General features: G+C 42.3%; 1 protein-coding gene across 16 annotated transcripts in view; it reads right to left on the reverse strand.

Annotated features, from left to right (window-relative positions):
• Positions 1 to 7,472: 7,472 nt before the first annotated feature.
• CELF1 (CUGBP Elav-like family member 1) overlaps positions 7,473 to 26,048 on the reverse strand; it is an 83,972-nt gene continuing 65,396 nt past the window's right edge. For 8 of the 16 annotated variants that reach the window (XM_081279555.1, XM_081279551.1, XM_081279550.1 and 5 more), the window contains 10 exons: positions 24,579 to 24,713; positions 23,774 to 23,853; positions 23,149 to 23,310; positions 20,516 to 20,591; positions 18,586 to 18,714; positions 18,122 to 18,235; positions 17,050 to 17,235; positions 14,812 to 14,955; positions 13,782 to 13,948; positions 7,473 to 10,401 (listed from right to left, as the gene is read on the reverse strand). In XM_081279555.1, coding sequence (XP_081135681.1) covers positions 13,821 to 13,948; positions 14,812 to 14,955; positions 17,050 to 17,235; positions 18,122 to 18,235; positions 18,586 to 18,714; positions 20,516 to 20,591; positions 23,149 to 23,310; positions 23,774 to 23,853; positions 24,579 to 24,713 — 1,154 coding nt within the window. In that variant the 3' untranslated portion in view covers positions 7,473 to 10,401; positions 13,782 to 13,820. Of the gene's footprint in view, positions 13,694 to 13,781; positions 13,949 to 14,811; positions 14,956 to 17,049; positions 17,236 to 18,121; positions 18,236 to 18,585; positions 18,715 to 20,515; positions 20,592 to 23,148; positions 23,311 to 23,773; positions 23,854 to 24,578; positions 24,714 to 26,048 lie in introns of all 16 variants that reach the window. The other 8 variants (XM_081279549.1, XM_081279563.1, XM_081279560.1 and 5 more) reach the window with 8 other exon arrangements.

Raw genomic sequence — 26,048 nt, forward strand, 5'->3', positions numbered from 1 at the left:
AGATCATGTTTCTTTGGGGGGGGGGGGGTGCTGTGGTTTATCTCTGTCACTGAACAGACACAGGCAGAGTGAGAGGAGACCAAGAAAAGAAATCCAACTACATGTTCTGAGTTAAGCATTCCTTTCACTTTACAGATAACCCAGGTCAGAGAGTGAAAGAACACACTGCAATCTAGAGACTCAGCTGGTACTAGAACCGAAGTAACGTGGCTTTAGGAGTCCCACTCCTAACCAGGATAGTTTCTAGAGGAAAATGGAGGAGGAGAAAAGTGGGGAACTGGACACATTTTGAGAATTTATAGCGTTGTCTGCCTGACACAACAATAAAGTCACTGGGAACATTAGGCAAAACTGTGGGGTCATGATCTTGCAACACTTTTTACCGAGATATTTCATGTATAATGTGCATTTCCTGCTTTAGTTCAAGACCAGAAACTCATGTAACCCTGGGCGTGTGGCTGCACTTTAACACTTCAAGTGGTTGGTGTATGGCCCTAAGAGACTTATTAATGTCTCTTTCATCCACAGCCCCCATCACTCCCTATTCTTTTATTTTATTTAAAGAGAGAGTGAGAGTGAGAGTGAGAGAGAGAGAGAGAGAGAGAGAGAGAGAGAGAATTTTTAATATTTATTTTTTAGTTCTCGGCGGACACAACATCTTTGTTGGTATGTGGTGCTGAGGATCCAACCCGGGCCGCACGCATGCCAGGCGAGTGCGCTACCGCTTGAGCCACATCCCTAGCCCTCACTCCCTATTCTTAACCTAACACTGAAGTCAAACGCCACCTTTCATCTTACATTGGTCACCTTTCACTGGCCCAGCCAGCCACCTTCCCACCAAGATTAGTGAGATATGTGGAAAAGTCTCTCCTTCCTAGATTATTTTCCCCAGCTATAAAATGGGGATATTACCTCTCTGGCAAGAGATGATATCCAAATGAAATGACAAAGTGTAAGCTTGCTTTGAAAACATGATGTTGGGCTGGGGATGTGGCTCAAGCGGTAGCGCGCTCGCCTGGCATGCGTGCGGCCCGGGTTCGATCCTCAGCACCACATACCAACAAAGATGTTGTGTCCGCCGAGAACTAAAAAATAATAAATATTAAAAAATTCTCTCTCTCTCCTCTTAAAAAAAAAAACCATGATGTTGCACCCCAAATCTCTCTGCTGGCTGTTATTTATAATAGTGGGGGAAAAAAAAAAACAGAAATAACCTGAGTCCAACAGGAGGGTGGTCAATGCCATGAAATGCAACGTGGCCTCTCAAAAACAAAGTGGTAGATAAGACACCTTCATATGCAGTTGGAAGGCTGCCCGTGACAGCACCTGAAAACAGTAAGCTCAGAACATTCTGTATTATGATCTCATTAAGAAAAATTATGTATGTACATTAAGAAAAAGTCCCGACAGCATAACCACTGCCCTCACCCTGGCCCCTTTGTTTGAAGTTATCAGTGGGCTACAAGATGGAGCAGTGTGTTTTGTGTGTGTTACTGGATACTGAATGCAGGGATGATTTATCATTGATACCTCCAGCCCTTTAAATTTTTTGAGACAGGGTCTTGTTAACTTACTTAGAGCCTTGCTAAGTTGCTAGGGCTGGCCTTAAACTTGCAATCCTCTTGCCTCGGCCTCCCAAGTCACTGGGATTGCAGGCATGTACCACTCACACAGTTTATTGTTAGCACTCCTGGGGCTGAAGAGCCACAGTAGACTCCCTTCTTTCAGGGACTTCCCTGATTGCCAAGGGGAACTACCAACTGCGCAAGGCCCTGAAAAACAGGGGATGGGACCAGCACCAGTTTCCTTAGAGGGTAGAGACCCTGGTGAGGTGCCTTGCCAGCCTTCAAACTTGTAGTTCCAGAATTCCTGTAAAGCACCTTTGAGGGACTTGGCTGTCATTTCTGTTTCAAGGCCACAGAAGGTCTATGAATTCAGGTACTGACTGGTAGCTAAGAATCTGTAAACTGGATGCAAAAACGTCATTATGAAGATAGCAATTTCTAAAAGATCAAACTGCATATAACTCTGATATGGTTGAGAAGAAAAGCCACCAGAAAGCTCTTGGACAAAGCACCTATCATCTTCTGGTGTTTGTTCATTTACTCACTCTTCAAATGTTTACTAAATACTCATCTGCCAGCCAGTAGGAACATGGTTCCTACCTTCTTGAAGCTCCATTCTGAAGGTAGAGTTTAAGTTGGGCACCCCAGGGCCCACCATGAGACCCCAAAGGAAGATGTTCTACAGGGACTTTGGAGTCAGCCTGGCCTCTTGAATTAAAATCCAATTCTCAGGACTAGGGTTGAAGCTTAGTAGTAGAGTGCTTGCCTAGTATATTTGAGGCACAGGGTTTGGTTCTCAACACCACATATAAATAAATAAATTAATTAAAGATCCATCAACTAAAAAAAGAAAAAAATCCAACTCTCCTACTATTATCCATGTGTTAGGAAGGAGCTGCATCTTCTCTGTGCCTCAACCTCTACCTTTCCGTGCTCTTAGCCGCTGGGAGTACCAGAGCTGGGGCTAAGATCAGTAAATAGTGATGATTTTGTTTTCTTAAAAGGAAGCCAACTGTCTAGAATGGTCCTAACCACTGCAATGATCGAAATGTTCTATGTTGGCCCTGTCCAATAAGAAAGCGTGGTCAAATGCAGCTTTTGAACACTTGAAACGTGGCTAGTGAACATGAGCTACTGACATTTTAATTTTTTTTTCTTCAAAGAGAGAGGGAGAGAGAGGGAGAGAGGGAGAGAGGGGGGGAGAGAGAGAGAGAGAGAGAGAGAGAGAGAGAGAGAGAGAGAGAGAATTCTTCTTTAATATTTTTTAGTTCTCGGCGGACACAACATCTTTCTTTGTATGTGGTGCTGAGGATCGAACCCGGGCCACACGCATGCCAGGCGAGCGCGCTACCACTTGAGCCACATCCCCAGCCCTGACATTTTAATTTGAACTTAAATAGCTTCAGTGGCTAATGGATAATCATCTGGGACAAGGGCTGCAAGATTCAGGATGAGGCAGATAACATGTCACATAAGGAAGAGATGGGAGCTCAGGAAGTGGGAGAAGGGCTGCAGAAATGAGATGAGATCAGGGAGACCAGCTCAGAAGGGTTAGGAACAGCAGAGTGGATGGTACAAGGACCATGATGTGATTCGTTTTCAGGATGGAGAAGAAAGGAGAAAATGCCTTAAGAGGTAGGCAAACTGAAAGGCAGACAAAGGCCATAGGTCTTCTGACTGCATTTACATGAAATGTCCAGAATAGATCCAGCGGTTGGTTAGTGATTGCCAGGGGCAGGGAAAGGGGATATGGAATCTTTTTAGGGTGACAAAAATGATCTAAAAATTAGGCTGTGGCAATAGCCGCATCACTCTATAAACCAATGAATGATATGCTTTACATAGGTGATCCATTGGTGTACTGAGATGGTATGTAAATTATCTCAGTAAAGTGTTTTTTTTTTTAATTTTCAGATAGGGTCTCTTGCTAAGTTGCCCAGGCTGGCCTCAAACTTGTGACCCTCCTACCTTTGAGTCATTAGAAATTTAGGTGTGTGCCATCACGCCTGGCTTGTAAAGCTTTTCTTTTTTTCCCCCACATTTCAAGTGACCTCAAGTTAGTGGGACTCTCAGAGAGTGGGGATGGGATAGTGAAAGGTTTCAGCAGTGTCAGGGTGGCCTTTCCGAGTTGAATATATTCAATTTTCGTTTCCAAGACTGACTCTTGATTTAGAAAAACAAGAACCTTAAATTAACACCAGATGGTAGGGGCTGGAGAGGATTCCTATGAAGGGAAGAAAATGCTTGAAGAAGGTAGAAGGTGCAAGACAAAGCCCTCTATGACTTCTCCTGAGTAAAATGTTACCAGACATTAGAGTTTGATGTTCCCAGAGGTGAAAGCAACCTGGTCTTTAATTCCTTTCCCATCTGAGCCATTCTTTTTCCTCATCAGAGACTGAGCCGCTCAGGTGAACACAGTATGTGAGTTATAAAGCCATGTACTTACAGTCACTGCAGACAGGAAACAGCAATGTGGCAAAAAGTAAGTGCTGATCCATCTGTAGCAAGGAGAAAGGCTTTGAAGAGGAATACAAACTGTTTAAGGTACAGCTTTATGATTATAAAGATGTAAAAGTCTAATTTAAAAAAGGTTAAGCTGGGCATGGTGGCACACCTGTGATCCCAGTGACTCAGGTGACTGAGGCAGAGGATTGCAAGTTCAAGACCAGCCTCAGCAACTTAGAGAGATTCTGTGTTAAAACAAATAAAAAGGGTTGGGGATGTGGCTCAGTGGTTAAGTGCCCCTGCGTTCAATCCCTAGTATACGATCCCCCTGCCAGAAGTTGCCAGATATGACTACGTGCAGTGAACAAGTATAACCCCAGCTACTCAGGGGAGCCTGAGGCAGGAGAATCAAATTTGTTGTGGTCAGCCCAAGCAACTTAGCAAGACCATCTCCAAAAAAAAAAAAAAAAAAAAAAAAAAAAAAAAAAAAAAAAGACTGGAGAAGTAGCTCAATGGTAAAGTAGTGCTCCTGGGATCAATCCCCAGTTCTGCAAAAAAATAAATACATAAAGTTCAAAGAACTACTTTTGGCATACTCTCTTTCTTTCTCTTTCTCCTCTCTTTTCCACCCTCAGTACTGAGGATTGAACCCAGGGATACCCCTATCATTGAGCTACATCCCCAGGTTTTTTTTTTTGTTTTGTTTTGTTTTTTGATAGGGTCTTGCTAAGTTCTAGAGACTGGTCTTGAACTTGGGGTCCTCCTACTATTCCTCCTGTCTCAGACTCCTGAGCTGCTGGGAATACAGGTGTGCACTATTGTACCCCATGCATATTCTTTTTTTGGGGTTTTCTTTTTTGTGGTGCTGGGGATTGACCCCCAGGCTTCATGCATGCTAGGCAAGTGTTCTACCACACTATATCCCCAGTCCCAGACAAATTATTATTAAGTAAGAGAAACAACAGCCTTTAAGTCTGATGTTAACTGAAAGATGCTCAAGTAGTACTTAATATTCTATTTTCACATCAAGTTCTATCTCAGGAACACAGGAATCCCAAGACAAAGACTAAAAGAGAAGTTCTACCACTTTCCTCTTGAGTCACAGAACGTAAAATCTAGCTAGGCAGGAGAGGACTTCTCTTGTGCAGAAGAATCAGGCCTAGGAGTCCATGGAGGAAGGCCCTGACCCTCCGTCACCCTACTTTCTCAAAGTATGAAATATAGAACACTGAAAAGGCATTCAATGGACATTTCATGTTAATAGTTCTGTAATTTTATGTATGTTCCAAAATATAATAATTAGGATATCAAATTTGATTTTACAAATTATTAGTGGTTAGAATGAAGTTGAAAAGGTGATTTAAAATCTAAGTGGTAATAGAGACACAAATATTGTAAATGAACTTAATGCTACTAAATTAATAATAAAAAATAAACATTAGGTAAACAACAGCTGAGTCAGTACCAGATCTAGTAAAGAACTGAGAGTATAGAGTGGGGTGCCTTTGAGGAGCCCCCACTCTGTACAGGTGGCAGCACTTTTGTAGGAGTGTTGAATGACTGCGAGCTGCTCCAACACCAAAAAGGCCTCAGCAAGGAGGCAAAGACAAAGAGTCACCACCTGGGGGAGCCACGAGAGTCACAGGACCCCCTAAATCCCTTTTTGCTAAAGAGTGCAATAGGGCTGGGGATATAGCTCAGTTGGTAGAGTGCTTACCTTGTATGTACAAAGCCATGAGTTCAAACCCCAGCTAAAGAGTTCAATCACCTATGAGAAGATGCAGGTTACCGAAAACAGTAAGTAATTTGTAACCAATAGTGGTTAAGAGAATGGACTCAGGATTCAAATATAGCACTCTGTAGCAGGCCACCTAACTTTTAACCTGTTGGCTCATCCATAAAATAGGGAGGGGAATAATAGCCATCTCCCAGGAATGGTATAAAAACTGGAAGGACTGGGTGTGGTGGTGTATGCCTGTAATCCCAGCACCTGAGGAGGCAAAGGCAAGAGGATCGCCAGTTTGAAGTCAGCCTCAGCAATTTAGTGAGACCTCCCTCAGCAACTTAGGGAGACCCTCTCTCAAGATTTAAAACAAAACAAAACAAACTACTTGGGATGTAGTTCAGTGGTAGACCATCCATGAGTTCAATCCCCACTTTCACAGAGCACAAGACTGTAGTAGACAATCAATGGACATTAGCTAAGATAAATGTATTGCATGCTAATACAAATTTTAAACATTTTTAATAAACATAAATGGAGATATGAGGATGGGATGTAAGCTCAGTGGCAAAGGCCTAGCATTCATGAGGTTTGATCCCTAGCATTGCAATAAAATCTACACAAAACAAAAATGGTGACATGAATAAAACAGCAACTAAAAAGAAACTTTGGTTGACAAAAATCTTTTTTCTTTTTCTTTGGTGTGTGTATATGTGTGCAGCATTGGGACTCAAACCCAGGGACACATGCATGCCAGGGAAGTGTTCTACCACTGAGCTACATTCCCAATTCAGTTGACAAGATCTTTTAAGGTCCACAACCACCAAATTTTTGAGGGGTGCAAGTGGATAATATTAAACAGGGTTCAGTCTGGGAGATACTGGATTAAATCAAACCTAAGAGGTTCCTTTAGTGTCTGATTTCTCAGAGTCCTGAATATGCCACTAGGTGCTAGAAGGCAAGAGAGTATCCCCCAAATCTGTGGTCAGAACTCTTACTTCACAGAACACATCACAGCTAGTACGTGATGCACCCCCACTGAGGAATGCTACTCCTCAGATTCACCCCACTTGGAAGGAAAGCGAGGACGGGTTAAGGCCTGACCCAACCAGAGGTCTCCACGTGAGGACAGCAGTGGCAATAAAGGACTGGACAAGGAAGAGAAGGATTATTCTTAGCTAGAGGGCTTGAGACTCCTGAGAACTGAACCTGAGTTCTCAGAGGTCTAAGGGGAGCCCCAGGTGTAGGACCTTAATTGGGGAGAGATCTGGAATCACCGAGTTATAAACTGAAGGAATAAAAGAAGAGTAACTGCTTTGGGCCAGTGCCTCAAAGGTCTAGAGAGGAAGGCCCAGGCAGCCAAGGTATGGGATTTGTGCTGGCCACTACTAACTCTCAGGGACTATGAAGCACCAAAAGAGGGACTTCGGCAATAGTGGGTATAGACCAGTTCTGTGATAGGGAGCCACTATTGAGAATGGAAGAAGCACAAGAGAATTAAGGCTGCCCAAAAGTTTTAAGATGTTTCCATATCAGCAGCGATCCTGCAGAACACAAAAGAATACCAAGCAGGCAGTGTTCTTAAGATACATTACGTTTTCCTTTGGGTCCTTTGGTGGGTTCAGCTGCACACCATCAAGATAAAACCACCCGTCTGCTTTGTGTAAGGAACACCACCAACCCCAGCCCTCTAGGGATCCCCATCCATCCCCAGCAATCAAAAACTCTTGAAGACAGCATCAGTTCTTCTCAAACAGTTTAATAGCAAATAAACAAAGGAAGGTACCACACTTGGCAGATACAAAATGACTTTTTGTCCGTGTGTCTGTGCAATTAAAACAGATTTAGGTTCCCCATTGGGACAAAAGGAAAAACACACAAAAAAAGGAAGGAGAGTCCTTTTAAACACATACTCCCTTGCTCCAAACTTGTAACAATTTTTTTTTCTTTTTTAATCCACTACACAAACTCTGTGATTAGGTAAGAAAAGCAATAAGGGCTCTTCTTGCCTTTATTTAAACCATTAAAGTAAAATCCATAATTTTCTACAGAGTACAACACAAGTTCACACAAAAAAGACATTTTCTTTTGCAAATCAAACAGGAAAGAAAGGAAAGCTCAAACAAGGTCAAGGAAAAGCATTTCTACGGCTGAATCACGACTTTGAGTTGATTGAATCCCGTTGTTGCTGCAGAACAGACTGTGCGTTTGGTCATAGTGGCAATTTTTTTTTCTCTTCACATTGTGAAATCACTTTACATTGTTTTCTAGTAGAAAAGGCAAAAAACTGTACAAAACCCCTAGTGTTAAATACAACGTTTGTACCAATAAAAAACTCACACAGGTTTGTCTCCAAAATGTAAAGTTTCTTTTTTTTTTCTTTTTAAATTATTCACAAAAAGCAGCTGGAAATCAGAAAGGCAGCTGCCGCTCCAGGGTCTCAAATCCATTAAAACCACCACAGAACAATTAAAACAATCAGAGAGAGAAAAGGAAACAACGTCCAAAGTTTGGCATTTGGTTTTATCCACAGGTTTTCCCAGAGCTCCTCTTGGAATTGAAAGCAAAATATATTGGCAAACAAGGCTTCTCAATACACAGGAAGGGGAGCCTCAGTGCCTCCTGCCAACAGAGGCGGCTCTGTGCAGTCAGACTGTGGGGTGCACAGCAGTCTCTCAGGCTGGGACTTCTGGCCTTTTCCATCCAATCACCCCTTCCAGGAAATTAAGCAGCCTACCATACACTGGGCCTCCGCTTGGCTGCCCTTTCCTCCTAGTAAGAGTGGCCTCAAGCATAATACTGGGCAACCTGCTGGGTCCCAGAGCAGAAATTCTGACAGGATCCCTTTTTCCCTCAACCCCAGTGTGAACGATGCTAAACAGTGCTTCTAACCCACCCACCCCCAGGTCTCTTGCTGTACCTTGCCACCCTTCCCTGGACAATTCTGCTTCTCAGCTCTTCTTCCCACCAGCATGTAGGTCTGGGTGGGATCTGCTATAAACTCATTCCCTGCTATCCCTCCACAGATCCACCCCTGCCCTCTCATCTCCTCTGGCCTCTCCCCCTCCATTCACATTCTTCCTCAAGTCCTCAAGACCCTGAGGCTGGATGGTGCCACAAGAGAAGAGGGAAAGTTCCCCTCAGGGAACCAAAGAACTAGCTGGCCTGGCACCCAGGGACAGTAGCTATTTGGCTCTTCACCCAATTTAAAAAACAAATCCCCGCCCTTATCCCCACCCCACTAGCTAAGCAAGAGCAGAGCTGTGGTGAAGAGCCAGTATGGGGTGGTTTGTGCCCAGGGCTGTAAACAGTGTGAAGACTGTAGTATTGTGCTTGTCACCTAGGAAAAGCGCAGCAGATGTATAGCCGCTTAGTGTGCAGACGGCATCCTCTGGTGGTTAGGAGCACCCTCCCTCTGCTGGGTGCTAGCCCTACTGTGCTAAGCCTCCTGTCCACCCATAGCCACCTTCGGGTTCCAGCTCTGCTTCTTGGGTCTTCCCACTCCTGAGCAGAGCAGCCAGCCTCCTGGGAGCCCTGCTGAGACCTGGAGGCCGCATGAGGTGACAGTCTAAGTGCACAGGCAAACACTCTAAGGGCAATAGAGGAGAAAGTTGCCACTTCAAAATAAAACAGTACAATCTTGAAAAAAAAAAATCAACCCCACAACAATTTAAAACAGCTTCTTTGAAACCCTTTTAAATCGGTCAGTTTTTGCACAAACTATAGAAAACAGAGAGGTGAAGGTGATATATACGAAGGTGTGAAGAAACAGCAGGACACATGCAAAACTTGTTTTTTTCTGGGCATAATCTTAGTAGGAAAGAAAAAATTTCAAAACAAAAACAATACAAAAACAAAACAAAACAAAACAAAAAGCATCACATTTTGCTGTGGAGACTGTAGGAACAAGTATGGAGGAGAGCCCTGTGGGGCTGAGGGAAGGGGCAAGAGGGAGCCAAAGCTCCCCGCAGGGTGGCTCCAGGGAACAACCACAAAAGAAGAAAAAGAAAAAAGAAAAAGGGCTGGCTGGGGCCCAAACTGCAGTCAGAAAGGAAGGGGTGGGGGGTTCAGGTGTTTGCTGCAGTTGAGAACTCAGAAAAACAAAAATAAAAGCAACACATGCGTCTCCTCAAGCCCCACAAACTATGTCAGCAAAATGTGCTCAGGAGCCTCAAAGGTTTTAGTGACATCGTTTATTTCATTGTTTACTTCAAAGTTGTCTTTAAAACTAAGCACACAGAGAAACAAAGCCTAGAAACGGACTGGCTGTGTGTTCACAGAAATACAAACACCACGCGGTATGTGCTAGTAGGGCTGCTCTGAAGACAATTACAAAGAATTGGAATCACAAAATCAAGTGGTTATCTTATGAAGTTCTAGAAAAATAGATTTTTTTATATTCAAATGCAAGTTTAAATATTTCCCCTTCAGCAGTCGTTCTAGCAAAACCAATTTTGGCAGCACAAAAGGGAAAAAAAAAGGAAAGAAAAAAGAAAAAAACAAAGAAAGAAACAAACATAATAAAAATACACGTCAGCATCAAAGGTCAACACAAGGTCAAAGGTGAGAGTTCAAGCATCAGAGAAGCTGAAGAGACAGGGATTTGGACGATGTACTTGACGCCACATCGACATGCTTTAGGCACAACGATGAACAAACGGCAGGAATCTAGAAAAAAAAACAAACCAGAAAGAGGGAGACCCACTGAGTTACACAGAGCAATACATCCAAACAGAGAGAGAGAACAGGACACTCACTGTGTGTACAGCCCTGAAATGAGGAGGCGGGATGGGGCAGGGGGTGGGTAATGACAGGGAACTTTTGCACATGCTAACAATGGACACAGGGAAAAGTCAAAAAGGACATGGAGAACACCAAGAAAACATCCAATTGCCAGAGACAGAAGGGAACCTAAGGCTTGGATTTCCCACGAAGCACTCAACATATAAGAGAATGTCTCTTGGGGAACAGGGCCTCTCGGCCTTTCTCCCATTCCCGGGCCAAAACTCAGTGGGGCAGGGGGCAGCAGAAGACACTGGCTGGGGTGGGGAAGATTCTTTATGGTAGAGGGACAGGATTTCTGCTCGAAACCTATGGGGACCGCCCTTTGTTCCCAGAAATCCAAGCCCTTAGCTTCCACACAGGTCCTGGCCACTCAAACGGAACCCAGGAGAGACAGTGGTCTGGCTGCATTCAAGGCAAATCAATTTCATGATGTAACCCAAGTATGAAACAAAACGACAGCAAAACAAAAAAAAAACAAAACAAAAAACACATTGTAAGTGAAACCTCCACACAACAGAAAAGGATTGCTTAAGACTTGACTGCGAGTCTCTCCACTCTCCCAGCTGAGCTGAGCTGAGCTGAGCCCTTTCACACCATGAGACTTGTAGGGGAGCAGCTTCTTCACAAAACCATCTTTGGCCTGGGGAAAGAACTGTACTCAAGGGCAGTGCTGCTGCGGTGCAAACGCACTGGGCAGAGGGAGGAGAGAACAGAAGTGCATGATCTCACCAGCTGGCTGCCTTAGCAGCCCAGGACCCTGCTGGGGCATGTGCTCCTCTTACAAAAAGAGAACCAAAACCAGGTATGAAGCCTCAGGGTCTGTATCAAAGGCAGTGGATTGCACCTTTGCCTCATGTCATTAGCAAAGTCGTTTCATAAGGTCCCAGAGCCCAGAACAAATCCATGGACAAATGATGAAATGGGGGAGGGGCAGGGATAAGGAAAAAGGGAGAAGGGGGAAGGGAATGGAGTTCTGGCCAAGAAGGAAGACAGAACAGAAGGTTAGGGAGCACAGCACCGGCAGCACCCTGTGGAGCACAGCTCTCTCCTCTGCCAATTCACAGCATTAACACCTTCCCCTCGGGCAGGTTAGCTGGGCTGCAATCGGCCACAGAAAGTCAGTAGTTTCGATCATACACAGCACCCTGTGTGTACAACAATCACATTCTGGATTCTACAAAATCCTGGCCTTTTCCAGAGATATAATTTAGGTAATAAATATTCTCCACCCCGGAGCTGTATAAAACTTCTATAAAAATAGAAACGACATTCTTGGTTCCAGCCGGTTGGGTTTCAGAACAGCGCCTCCCCAACCTAGCATTTTTTCTTTTTTTTTTCTTTTTTCTTTTTTCTTTTTATTTATTTTTTTTGCTTTATTTAAAAAAATCCCATCATGACCCTGGAAGCCTTTAGAACAGTTTTATCCTTTGAAACACAGGACACATTTCTCCCAGTGCGCAGAATTCAAGTTTACGTGGTTCAGCTTAAGAAGTGTATGTTTCTCGTTTCTTAAGAGGACAACAGACCCAAGTTATCACTATGAGAAGGGAACAGCCGTCCCAGTTTCAATGGGATAATCCAACAGCACGAACTAACTGTACAACAGCAAGACAGTCAATCTCTGTTACCCACAGGGACAGCATGACAATGAGAGAGCCCCCATCCAACTTAATAGCAAACCAACCACATTACTCTGATCTCTGCTTCTAGGGGTCAGGACTCATTTGTGAGGTGTAAGCTTCCAGGGACTCAGGGACCCAGTCCCTGGTTGTGGCTGATAGTCATATCCTAATGGGGCTACCTCTGCCCAGGTGCACATTCCCAACAGCATGTCCTTCCTGGCTTTCCACCCCCACAGCATTTCACAGAGCAGAGGCAGAGCCCAGAGGCTGTGTGGGTCATAGGCAAGAGCTGGAGTGAGACCTGTGGGAGGCAGCAGGGAGCTAACTGTAAGCATGAGGACAAAATGAACACAGTAATACTGAGGTAAATGAACACTAAATCCATATGGAGGCTGTAAACATCCTGTTGTCTCCTCTGTCCCCAAGGGCAGAAGATAGGGCTGGAGTGGTTAGAAGAGGGGCTTGCCAGACCTCTGTGGGAATACTACCTTTGGGACACCTCATTCAAAGAGGCAAGCATGGACCTCTTCATGTTCTTAAGTATTAAGTTCTGGCCACTGGCAAATGTGACATCCTGATCTGAAGGGACCTTCTGATTCAGGTATATTAAGAAGCAAGCTCCTCTTCCTCCAACTAGATGGCTTTTGATCACTCTGCCCAGGAGAGGTGCCCCCTTCAGCAAGATGCTGCAAGACTTTTTTGGATTTGCCCTCATGAGAAAATTGTGGCTTGGGATGGGGGTGATGATGTTCCTTGCTGTGGTGAACTAGAAGAAGAAAACTAGGCAATGTCTTCCACAGAGGCCTTCTTTCAAGAAAGCTCTTGGAAATGGGCCCCTATATAATTTGAGGTTGGAATAAAATAAAAATGACCTCTTTGGCTGCTAATCCCAAATGGCCACCAGCTAGGTGGGGCAATCCAACAGCAGTGGTGGTCAGGGAAGAACAGCAATGAGTGATGTCTCCCTGCTTTTTGCATGTTAGGCTAATTTAAGAGGTGCTTTATTTCCAGAGAATTGGTGACACCTTTTAGAAAAAAAGGAGGCAGAAATCCAGGGCAAGAATCTGAACAAAAGGTGGCAAAAAATATTTGTACAGAAGGCAGCCGTGGAAGTGTTTCTGACTCCAGTTGCCAAAGCATTAGGTGTCAAATCACCCCCTCTCCTCCAAAGCCAACCCACCACTCCACCCCTGCAACTCTTGGATGTCAGTTTTCATTTCACTCACCCTTGCACTTGGGGAGATTCTGAGGGTCAACTTTTTGTTTTACTTTTAGTCTTCTGTTGGGGTGGTTTGGGGAAAATTCTGATCATTATCTTTTAAAAACATTTCCCCATTCCCTTCCCCCAGGCTGGTTTGGTGTTGGTCCTTCTCAACACACACTGGTTACAAACACGGCAAACTTTAAATAAAGGAGGGGGCAGAAAAAAGAAACTCAGGATATGGCACCTAAACTCCAAAGTAAAACACTGGAAACCAAAGCACAAACTTGTCCTCTGTACGAAGCGAAACTCCCACAGAAGGCAGTAGCCGAGTCTTCAGGGCAAGCTGTGCCTGCGAGAGTGGCAGGGATCAGGGTCCAGGGCTGTCAACACACAGCCTTAGGGCTTCGAATCATTAAGGGTGCTCCTCCCCCACTTACCAGAAGACCCTCTCACTCCAGTCTCAGAGGGGAGCACGCTCAGTAGGGCTTGCTGTCATTCTTCGAACGTTTGAGCTGCACTTTAAGCCTCTTCATGCCAATTTGAAAGCCGTTCATGGACTGGATGGCAGCTTGAGCCGAGACAGGATTGTCGTAACTTACAAAACCTGTGTGTCCAAGCAGAAATCTACGTGAGGGACACGATGAGGCAAGGAGTCTCAGTCTTCCTTATGCAAGAGATGTTTTATGTGCTTAAGTCTCAAGTCCCAATTTTTCTCAGCAGGGACATACACTTTGGAAACAATATTACATGAAATAAATTAGGTTTCTTTAAATTTATTTTTTGGTGGTACAGGGGATTGAACCCAAAGGTGTTTATCCACTGAGCCATATCCATAGCCCTTTTTAAATATTTTATTTTGAAATAGAGTCTCCCTAAGTTGCTTGGGGTCTCCCTAAATTGCTAATGATGGCTTTGAACTCACAATCCTCTTGCCTTGACCTCCCAAGCTGCTGGGATTACAGATGTGTGCCATCATGCCTGGCTCTTAATATTTTTAAATTTTATTGCTATTGAGGATTGAACCCAGGAACACTTTGCCACTGAGCTACATCCCCAGCCCTTGATAAATTTTATTGAGAAAGGGTCTCTTGCTAAGTTGCTGGGGATGGCCTTGAACTAAAGATCCTCCTGACTCTGCCTCCCAAGTTCCTGGGATGACAGATGAGCATGACCACATATGGCCCATAAGTTAGATTCTTAATAATAGTACCATCTGATATTTATATAGTACTTTAAGATCTTCTGCAAGCCATTTTTCATAAATTAGTTTTCCTTTTGGAGCAGTACTATGGGCAGAAATCATTACCTCCTAACAGATATGGGAAAACTGAAGCTCAAAAAGTGGTCAGGTGATCTGCCCAAGACTAACTTAAACACCAGCCCAAACTCAAATCCAGCTTTTCCCCTTGTCTTTCTCAGTAGTGAAAAACTTAATCCCACCCTAACACCAGAAGGGAAGTAACATACCAAAACATTTGCTCAGATTTGTCTGCTTGTCTATAAAAACCTTGGCAGACACGACATTCCCGAAGGGCATAAACATCTGCAGCAGATCCTGATCTCCAAACTCCTGGGGCAGGTGGTAAATGAACAGATTGGCTCCTTCTGGACCTTCAAAATACCCAATGATTAGAAAAGTGTCAGTGTCAAGCATGCTCATCACCCTGCATCAATGTTCTTTCATTCCTTTAACCTATGTCAAAACAATTATGATCCCAAAAAACAGAGATTCTTTGAGGGAGCTAAACAAATTCTCCAAACATAAGGCAGGGAAGCAAAGGGCAATCACTGGATTAGTTTTTTTCCCCCATGGTTAGCTATGCTCCTTTCCCTAGAGAGAAGAACTTTATGGAGCAGAAAAATAGAGACTGAGGCCACAGAGGAACAAGATAAGGAGGCAGAAAACTTATAATCGAAACAAGGTACAAAACTATGTCTACAAACTATAGAGAGGGCAAGCACGCTAGTTGTTGTGAGAATAAAGAGTGGGAGCAGCCAATGACTACAAAAGTGCGTGAAGGATGATGGAACTGGCTTACATTTGTGATGGTGGTGGCTGTATGTCTATATGTATTTGTCAAAGTTCATAGATCTATATACCAATATGGGTAACTTAGCCATGTAGAAATTGTGCCTATGTAAAAATAAACTTTCTGTACTAGAGATTGAATCCAGAGGTGCATTACCACTGAGCTATGGCCCCAGCCCACTCTATTTTTTGAGACAGTTTTGTTATGTTGCCAAGACTGGCCTTGAACTTGTGAACCTTCGGCTTCAGCTTTCTGAGTAGCTGAGATTACAGGAGCATGCCACTGTACTCAGCAGTAAAATGAAAAAAAAAAAATTTTTTTTTTTAGAGAAGAGAGAGAGAATTTTTTTTTAATATTTATTTTTCAGTTTTCAGTTGGCACAACATCTTTATTTTATTTTTATGTGGTGCTGAGAATCGAACCCAGCACCCCACGCATGCCAGGCGAGTGCGCTACCGCTTAAGCCACATCTCCAGACCAGTAAAATGAATTTTTAAAAAATATGCCTGATTAACATTGAGCTAAAAATCAGAACATGCTTTCTTTATCCAACCACTTACACTCAGTGACTTTCTAACCAAACAGATTTTATCAGAATTGCATCCAGTCATTCTCCAATGATCCTGGCCTCCTCACTGCTGTGATAGAATAAGGTGCAATGTGACCGCCTCAGGGCCTTTGCACTTGCAGTTTCCCCTCTCCCCATTATTCTTTCTCTAGATACTCCTTTGGGTTACTTCCTTCAGATCTCTATTTAAATGTCAATTTAGAGACTTTCTTTGGCTATTCGTCATAACATGCAATGCTCTGGCACTATTCTACTGGTCACTCTTCATAGAGCCATCTAAAACATGTCATGCTTTCAACTTTTTTATTGTTTATCTCTGTAATTTCCACTAAAATACTGGTTCTAATTTCAGAGTATTTCCCCACTGCCACATCCCCAGGGCAGAGAAGTATCTAATTCAGAGGAGGTGATGAGGAGGGATTAGAGCAGAACTCCTTGGGGCTACAGGATACTTTTATCTTTCCTACTTTAGTGCTTAAACTTTGCTGGCTTGTGATTATAAAAAACCCTGCCAAATCCAGGCACTAAGGAGACAGCAGAACTTTCTAGTTCTACAAATCATCATCAGGCCTCTGTCTGGAAAGCTTCTAAATTTAATTTCATTGAAATCAAATTTACTTCCATTATGTCAAAGTACAGACTTGCCACTTTCTCAACCCATTGGCTATAACTTCTTTGGTCCCATCACCTCTCAGTTTCTCCTCAATTAGAACAAGCATTGATCAGAAAGTGAAGGAAAAAAATACCAAATGATATAACTAAAAGGGACACCTGGACAGAAGATACTTTGACAGATGTACAACCCAGAGAGATGACATCCTAACAAAAACAGATTCTTTTCAAATGATTTCAGAAGCAATAAGGCCAGTATTTGTTTCTTTAGTTAAAAACTATAACCCTTACCCCAGGAGGGTGTACAGAGGATCTGTCTTAAGTTACACCCAGAAAACACTCCAAAAATATCACACTTTGCAATGTTTTTCAGTTTACTCTTGTCATTGGTCAGAAAAGTGTTCTAACCACCTTGCAACCTTTGCCCTGCCTTTTAGTTCTAGTGCAGAGGGAGAGATATGTCCAGCCCCACCCCTAATTTCCCTTGGCACTTACCTTCCTTCTGGCTTCCAGCAGCACCAATACTCTGCTGTGTCAAGAGATTCTGGTTGTACAGAGTGGGAAGCGCTGCAGCAGCATATTGCTGGATACCCGAGTAGGCCTGGGTGAGGGCCTCCATGGTGCTCCCAGTGCCATTGGAAAGGCCACTGCTTCCCAGGCCACCATTTAAAGCAGCCATCCCTTGGTTGGAAAAAAACAGGATTAATATACAAGAAAGACTCCTCTGATGCCAAAGACAGGTATACTTGAGACACCTAGAATAGGGAAAACCCCGAATTTGCCCTTTCCTCTCTGTCTTAGCTTCTCCCTAAGGAATACTCAACTGACTGGTCTGATTTTAGGGCATTTGTCAGTTGTTGCTGCTAATGTGAACATTTAAAATATACCATACCTAGGCGTGGCTCTCCCCATTACTTTCTTCCAACCTTTGGAAGAACTCTGATGCCACCTAAACATGCCAGACTCTTTGGCTATTTTGCCACTTTTTAATATAGAGCTGGAATTTAGTAAAACAAGAATCCCAGGGTTGTGGACTAAAAGGATTACATGTGATCTATAATAAGATGTGGGTAAAGCCTATCATCAAAACCGCAGTTAACGTTGTTTACTGGGTAGATTCTATGTTGCCAGGCACTACATTAAGCAATGCCCATTAGCACTTTACTTACCCTTTGGGGGCAGGATTGAACCCAGGGCCTCACTCATTCTAGGCAAGTGCTTTACCACTGAACTACATCCCCAGGAATCTATATTTTATTTTGAGAAAGGGTTTCTCTATGTTGAACAGGCTGGCTCTGACTTCATATCCTTCTACCTCAGCCTCTCAAGTAGCTGAAATTACAGGTGTATGCCACCATGCCCGTCTTCACTTAACTTCTTAAGAATCCTTCTACAGCTAGGTAAGGGACAGAGATGGGATTTTACTCATGTCACATTTGAAATCCCATGGTTATTTCTAACCTTTTTAGGCCACTCCAACAATTCTATTGGTGCCCCTACCATGGTTGCTTTAAGATATGCTACTACACAAGAAATGGCCTGATGACAACCAGGGGCTGCCCCTTACCTGCCAGAGAGCCAACATTGAGGCCAGCTGTTGCTCCAGCTAATGTCTGCAGGGCTCCAAGTGAGGCTATGGGGTTGACAGAGTTACTGCTGCTGGAGCTAGGTGAAGACCCTGCTATTAGAAATCCAGAAGTTAAGCGCAAGCCATTACTTGCCTATTTTTGTAAATAGAATCACAAAAGGGATACTATTCAACTATTCTATTTGCAAAGGTTTCAGTTACTAATACTGATAAGTGTCCTTGTAGGACAAAGACAAATGATAGTTACAGCACATTAAAAATTATAAGATTTTTCTTGAGTCAGAAAAAGACATTTGAGAATCTGTTGTTCATAATCCATCTCCTCTGAATATAGGTAGTAACTCTTTTCCAGGATGATATAGCCTTCTCTTTGGACTCTGCTTTCAAAACAGAAGATCTGCCCAAGGCACACAATGGCACAATAGTTCCTATATCATGCTTACCTGAACTGGTGAGTACACTGAGAGGACTGCTGGATGTAGTGAGAGCATTGGTACCACTTGGTGTGTTCTGAGCAGCACTAGCTGCAGCAGCTAATGCAGCCAAATTCTGTAATTGCATTGCATTTAACCCTGCAACATTCAAAGCAAGAGATTAGCCAGCAGATAAGGGTTTATAATATCTACTCCAGCAATGACAGAAGGTTGGTCCCAGATAAAGAACCAGATAAGCCTTACTAGCAAAATTATAGGGCTTAAAAAAAAAAAAAAATCAGATATCCTTTTTTTGGGATGGGGGAGCAGGTAGGTACTAAGGACTGAACCCAGAAACCATTTACGACCAAGCTACATCCCCATCTTTATTTCTTCTAAACTTGAGACAGGTCTCACCTTGACCTTGCCTTAGCCTCCGGAGTAGCTGGGATTACAGGCATGTGCCACTGTGCCCAGGATACCACTCATTAAGAAAACAAATTGCTTAGGATGTAAATCAGTAGTAGACGGAATGTTTAGCATGTGTCAGGCTCTGGGTTCAACCCACAACACCCATACCCCACCTCCAAAAAATAAAAATAAAAAAATAAATAGAAGATAATGAAGAAAGAAACTTGAATACTTTATAATTTATTCAGAGAAGAATTAATTCAATGGCATAGCACCCCATGTAAGCATTAATAAAGGGGTGGGCAATCAGGAGACTGAAAGAAGAATGTGTGTGCAGCCTACCATGAGGCCAGGAACCCAAGGAAACAACAATGCCAACCATGGTACAGAATGGGACTGCATCTAAGACCATCGCTCAAACTTTACAGGGGACTTGCTCTGTGCAATGGAGGGGAACAAGGAATAAGCGGAAAACACAGAATAGACCCAAAAGGCCCAGGAGGAATGACAGGAGAGAACATGTATGATAACATCAAGAGGAGAAAACAACAACAACAACGACAATAAAAAAAATAACCCACTGCCACTCCCATAGCAGATTAATCATCATCAGAAGATGGAAAGACCTGAAAGCAGAACCCAGATATTGTAGTTGAGAGGAGAAACCTGAATCGTGGTGTAAATGTTGCCAACCATTTACTATATGATGGAAACGTAGTTCAGAGGAAGAGGTGGAAGAAGTAAAAATAAAAACACAATACAGATTAGAATCTACTAACTTTTCAAAACAGCATTCCCTAGAACAATATGAACCACCATGAAAAATTTTCAAATGCAAAATGCAGTTCACTGCCAACTACCCCTTTCTCAAATGTACTTGCTCAGCCTTATCTTGCCAGAAGATATAGCATAGGCAGCTTTGGAAATGCCCTACTCCCTACCTTCACTGACCTTTCTGAAGGCGCAGGCTCAGATGTGTTGAAGCGCCCCATGTTGTTATAAACCCCGGTATTTTTCATTTAAGTTTTCCATGTACCATAACAAAAAAAAAAAAAAAAAAAAAAAAAAAAAAAAACAGGAATTCCCCTACAAAATAACATGTATAGGACCACACAGGTCAACTAACTGTCTCAGTTCTAGCAGTCTCAGATTAAGTCATCTGCATGGAAGCCATCCTTGGCCTTTCTTCGGAGTCACTGAAAATTACTTTACTGTAGAAATCAAGAGATCCTACAATTTTCTCCTTATCAGACAGAATGGCCACAGATAGTCCCTAGGTGCCAACAGCAGCAATTTTCCATTTTTCTCCTCAACAGTAATTTAAAGTGATGGGAGGCAGCAGACAACCTCAGGAGTAATGTGGTACTGACAATACAGGCACCTTACAGAGACAAGGCAGTTGAGTTCTAGAATGTTCATCTTAGGTTGGCTTTATATATGAGTGAACTTTTTTTTTTTTTGCACCAATGGGGCAAAATTCTCAAGACTGCTGGCAGCTGGGTTTGTTGGCTTGGGTGCTGCTGCTCCTCCACAGCAGTGAAACACTTACCTCCCATTGGGTGGAGGCTGCTCAAGGTGTTGAGGTTCCCAGAGGAGGCAGTCTGCTGAAGGAGCTGCAAATAAAGCTAGACATTACACCAAAAAACAGAACAAGAGTGAGAGTGAGGGCTGGTTCTGCATCTGGGATAACTCTACAGCACAGCAAAGCAAGAGTGCAGAGGCCCCCAGAGAGAAGAAAGTCGAAGACAAGATCCCAAGCTAACACAACGGAAATATAAGACTTATGGCAGCATAGGACAATACAACACAGCTAAAGCCCTGGCACAGAAGATAATATATTCATGTGATACTGAGCTAAACTCAAGTTCCTGGGCAAGAGAATGAAGCACAGCAAAGGCTAGAAGTAGTGCAGAGAAATAAGCAAAATTGAAGCAGCTGCAAGGTTGACAGCACTTACTATCTGTACAAATGATTGCCATTTCTAGTTTCTCTCTCCTAAACTCTCCTTAGTGAGGCCAACACATCTTATTCCAAAAGTGTTTCCATATGGATACTTGATTTCTACTCCATAAAACTATTCAAATATCATTATCTACCACTGCCCAAGTATTTCATAACTAATCAATTGCTTCCAAGTTATGTATCTATCCAACCCTATTTATTTTTTTCCTTTCAAATTGGTCTTTACTATTGCAGATGACCAAATGATTGATGGATCATTTCATGACCAGGTTCACTGTATATTCTTTCAGTGATCATCAAAACAAATGTGAGTTTATGGAACTCTACAGCCTTATCCTGTATACTCTGTATCATGGCAAACCACAACCTTCCCATTCCTATAAACTTCCAACCTAGTTCCTTTGTCATCATAAATTCTTCTAGGGCAGAGTTCATGGATTTCAGAGGGTTGACAAACTTCCAGAAAGAGAATTGGAAGAAGAAAAAATAAAGACACACAACTTTTACTACTTCTCAAAGGAGTCCATAACTCCACAAAGAACCACTATTCTAGTCTATTATAGCTCAGTTGGTTCAAATCCACATATTCCAGGAAAAAAACCTCATAATTAATGATGATTTACTATCACTTACACAGTCCATTAGCACCCACATGTCTTCATTTTTCTCTTCTTAAATACCTTGGTCAATGTGTACAGTTCCAACTGGTGAACTGTTCTAATGTACTTGGCACCTCCATTTCCTCCCTAAATGAGAAGAGCTCTTAGGGTGGGATCATGTCTAACTGAAATAAAGAGACCACAGCTCTCAGCATATACCATTATGCACTTGCTGGGTATGGCAATGACAGCAAAAGCGGGAATTTTCCCTAAAAAGTGGATCAAAAACTCTAAGGAGCAAATGGATTATCATGCTTATTTTCAAAACATCATCATTTGGCAGAAGATGAATCTTTTTGAATCATCTGAACTTATAAGCAATGTTCTAACACTAAGAAACAATTTAATCTACTGAAATATAACATATACACATGTGTGTGTGTATATATATTTTTTTAACTTCAGAGAAATACTAGCTAGGATAAACTAGGATTTCTGCTAAGATTTAAGAAATATGAAAACCAGAGGTATCAAATTAACCAAAACTCAGTTCTAAGGGACAGAAATCACTGCTTTTCCTCTGTTTCAATTAAGAATAATATCTGAAAGAGGGCTCAGAATATAGCTCAGAAGTAGTGCTATATTCTGCATCTATATTCATATAGATATGGCACAAGGCACAGGGTTCAATCCCCAGCAATACAAAAAACAGGAGAAATGAATAAGTACACTAGTTATTTCTATGTGGATATCCATATGAATGGACTATCCATATGAATATAGTGGTTTTATCATTTATAACTGTAGACATTACCTTTGGTTACTCACAGATAAGACAGTTTTAAAAGTCTTATTTTAAGAGTTAAAGCAGTAGTAACTCCCTGTAACACATTGTAGACCTACTCTAAACAACAAACTAGGACTGGACACTTTTTTGGATTATATGATTCAAACTCAACATTAAATAAAAGGAAATCTATTACAATATGGTGAGCTTAAGCACGCACCTATAATTTTCACTTCATAATGTTAATCTTTTGATCTTTCAGTTCACTGAAGAAAACATTTATCAAGCTTTCTCTTAAGATTCAATAATAACTTTTTTTTTTTTTTTTTGTAGCTGTAGATAGACAGAGTGCCTTTATTTTATTTATTTTTATATGATGCTGAGGAGCAAACCCAGTGCCTCGCACATGCTAGGCAAGCACTCTACCACTGAACTACAGCCCCAGCCCTCAATAAGGATTTTAATGATCCCCTCTACATCTGGTAGATATATGGGAAATGGTGCTTGGTAGTTAACATTCCCTTAGGAATTTTGCTCTTGGAGACAGGGAAACATGAGATATTTCTAAATCTTAAGTCAGATAATTAGGATTTCACTTTAGTTGTGGGAAAAGCCTCAAGAAATAAGCAAAGACACAAGACCAGAGAGAGACCAAGAAAGCGAGACAGACTAACCTGATTTATAGGAAAAAAATATCACTTTGCCTAAATTTTTACTCAAAATCTCTATATGCCACAAATTATAAATGCCACTGTGTGTGTTAGCTAGGGATAGCAGAAGAAGAAACAGCTGGGAGCTTGCACAGTCTGCAGAAAGCAAACCACAAAGACTCACTGCTAAATACTGGGGTCCAAGAGTATTTAGACCAGCAAGGTTTCCCCACACAGATGCTGCGCTGATTTGCTGCATCTGCTGCTGGAGCTGCTGGGCCATTCTCTTCTGTTCTTTGTCCTTCTGTGTATCAGCAAATTTTACCACCATGGGGGATGAGCAACCCTATGAAAACACCAAAAATCAAAGCGTCAAACTCCTCCTTCTGAGTGAATGGGAAAATCCTCCTTTCTGAAGATATGCAGACTGTATTCTAATTTCACTTGACTTTCCTGATAGAGGCTGGCACCAAAGGCAATTAAAAGAGCAACTGTTTCCAATGTTGATTTTATTACTTGTTTATTTAAAAATGGGATCTTATTATGTTGCCTAGGCTGGACTCAAACTCCTCCAAGTTCAAGCCGTCCTTCTACCTCAAAGCTCCTGAGTAAAGGGGACTACAGGTGCATATCACCACACCCTTCTCCAATGTGTTATTTTATTTATTTCCCCAACATATTAACTGTAAAGAAACCATTTGTTTAAGTTTTAGGGCAACTGGATGCTGAACATGTAACTGAACTTTGTTGGAACTGTCCTAGTATTCACAGGCTAAGGAATTTCCCCTTTACATCTATCTGTTCCCTACCTCCATGGTCTGTGCTTGATGCATTGCCTTGATAGCTGTCTGTGCCATGGCTCTTGTTGTAAAAGTCACAAATGCACAACCTGATAAGAGAAGAGTCAATAACTCATTCATTCATTTACACATTTATTGACAACTGGCTAAGCCCCTATTATGATGCCAACTATCATGATAGTGATACAAATGTGGTCCCTGTCTTTGGCAGGGCTCATGAGCTGGTGAAGAGACAGATATGCCACACTAGTGCAGTAACTGATTTAATGAAAAACCAGGGTACCACAGATAGGAAAGAAGGTGTTTGAGAGAGAAAGAAGGAATCATATCCCCTAGTTCCCCACAGAAAGAAAAGAAAACGAGAGAAGAAAATGTTTCCATTTTGGCATCAAGATCTTTAAGCACCAAATGAGAAAATTTTAATACACTGAAGTGCAGGATTTGACTCCTTAGGGAGGATAGGAAAACAAAAGGGGATCAACTCATGGGAGGAGCCTGATAGGACCCAGATGTACAGAACAAAGCAGCAGGCCTAACTTCTTCATGGTGACAGGGCTATGGTGGCTAGGAATCTGATTTCCACTGGGCCAATTAAAAAGAAACTCCAAATTTAAGAGAATTATCTTTAATAGCTAAAATTGTACCACCTTGGGGGCTGGGGTTGTGGCTCAGCGGTAGATCACTCTCACCGAGTACGTGCGAGGCCTTGGGTTTGATCCTCAGCACCACATAAAAATAAATAACGTGAAGGTATTATGTCCAACTACAACTAAAAACTAAATATATATATATATATATTTTTAAATTGTACCACCTCGGCTCAGGCCATCGGGTCCCCGCAATATCCGGCACTCTTCAATCTGTCCAAATGAAGAGAACATGACTCGGATGTCATTTTCAGTGCACTTCTTGGAAATCATACCAATAAACAGCTTCCTGTCTTCCACTGCTAAGAGAGTAAAACACAAAAGGCTTGAATGTTATTACTAAAATGCAGTCGAGCACACACTCAGGAGCTAGATCATCTGGGTATGAAACCTGGCTTTGTGCCTCATACCACATTTCAGATCCCAAGACATACTATCCCCCCACCCCCATAATTTTACATTTCTTCTAACCAGAGACATCTTAAAATTATATGAAACTGGAAGTACTGAGATGAAATTTAACAGCTTCATGCTCTTGTTGAAGTTACTTAACCAATTTGTGTCAGTTACCTTATCTGATTAATGAAGATAACTGCTTTGGTATGTTTGTTCTCTCTAGCAATACTACAAATACTACAATACTACAGAAAGAGGAACATTACAACTTTGATGTGACCAGAGGAATGAGATCAACTTTTCAGTGAGTAGACTGTCTACCTACCTTTTTGGACTTTACTTTTTTACTTTAGCACTTGAGTTTCAAACTCAAACTTTGCAAAGTCAAAATTAATACCTCTGAGTGTGAGCAAGGATAAAAAGGTTTCAACTTGTAAACGCATGTCAGTAATCCCAGAAACTCAGGAGGCTGAGGCAGAAGGATCACCAGTTTGAATCCAGCTTGGCAACTTGGTAAGGCACTATCTCAAAATAAAACATTTTTATGAAGGACTGGGGATGTAGCTCAGTGGTCAACTGCCACTGGATTCAATCCCAAGCACGTAAATGAATGAATAAATAAGTTTTGACCTTGTGCTCTGCTCTGGGCTACTATGCTTTGTCCAAATGAAATTATGAGCCAGCTGCCATCCAGTTTCATGAGATTCTCCTGCTTACAATTTCATTTGGTAGGTCCAAGTCCACAAGGATTACACCACCATGACTATTTTTGGGGGGGCAGGGGGTACCAAGGATTGAACTCAGGAGCACTCGACCACTGAGCCCTGAGCCACATCCCTAGCCCTATTTTGTATTTTATTTAGAGAAAGGGTCTCACTGAGTTGCTTAGGGCCTTGCCATTGCAGATGGCTTTAAACTTGTGATCTCCTACCTCAGCCTCTGGAGCTGCTGGGATTACAGGCTTGCACCACCACTCCCAGCTACCCATGACTCTTTTGCTTATTTTCATTCGGCTATTTCAAGTTGGGTAAAGCCAAATTAAGGTGGCCTGGAGTTGTGGCTCTGTGGTAGGGCACTTGCCTAGCATGTGTGAGGCCCAGGGTTTGATTCTGAGCACTGCATATAAATAAATTAATAAAATAAAAAGTCCATCAACATCTTTTTTATATACATATATAAAAGATCAAAGATTTACCACTGAACTTTTTCTCAAACTCAAGTACTACTTGGATTTTCTATTC

The sequence above is a fragment of the Spermophilus citellus genome (genome assembly GCF_964194105.1).
Source record: "Spermophilus citellus genome assembly, chromosome: 2".
Lineage (NCBI taxonomy): Eukaryota > Metazoa > Chordata > Mammalia > Rodentia > Sciuridae > Spermophilus > Spermophilus citellus.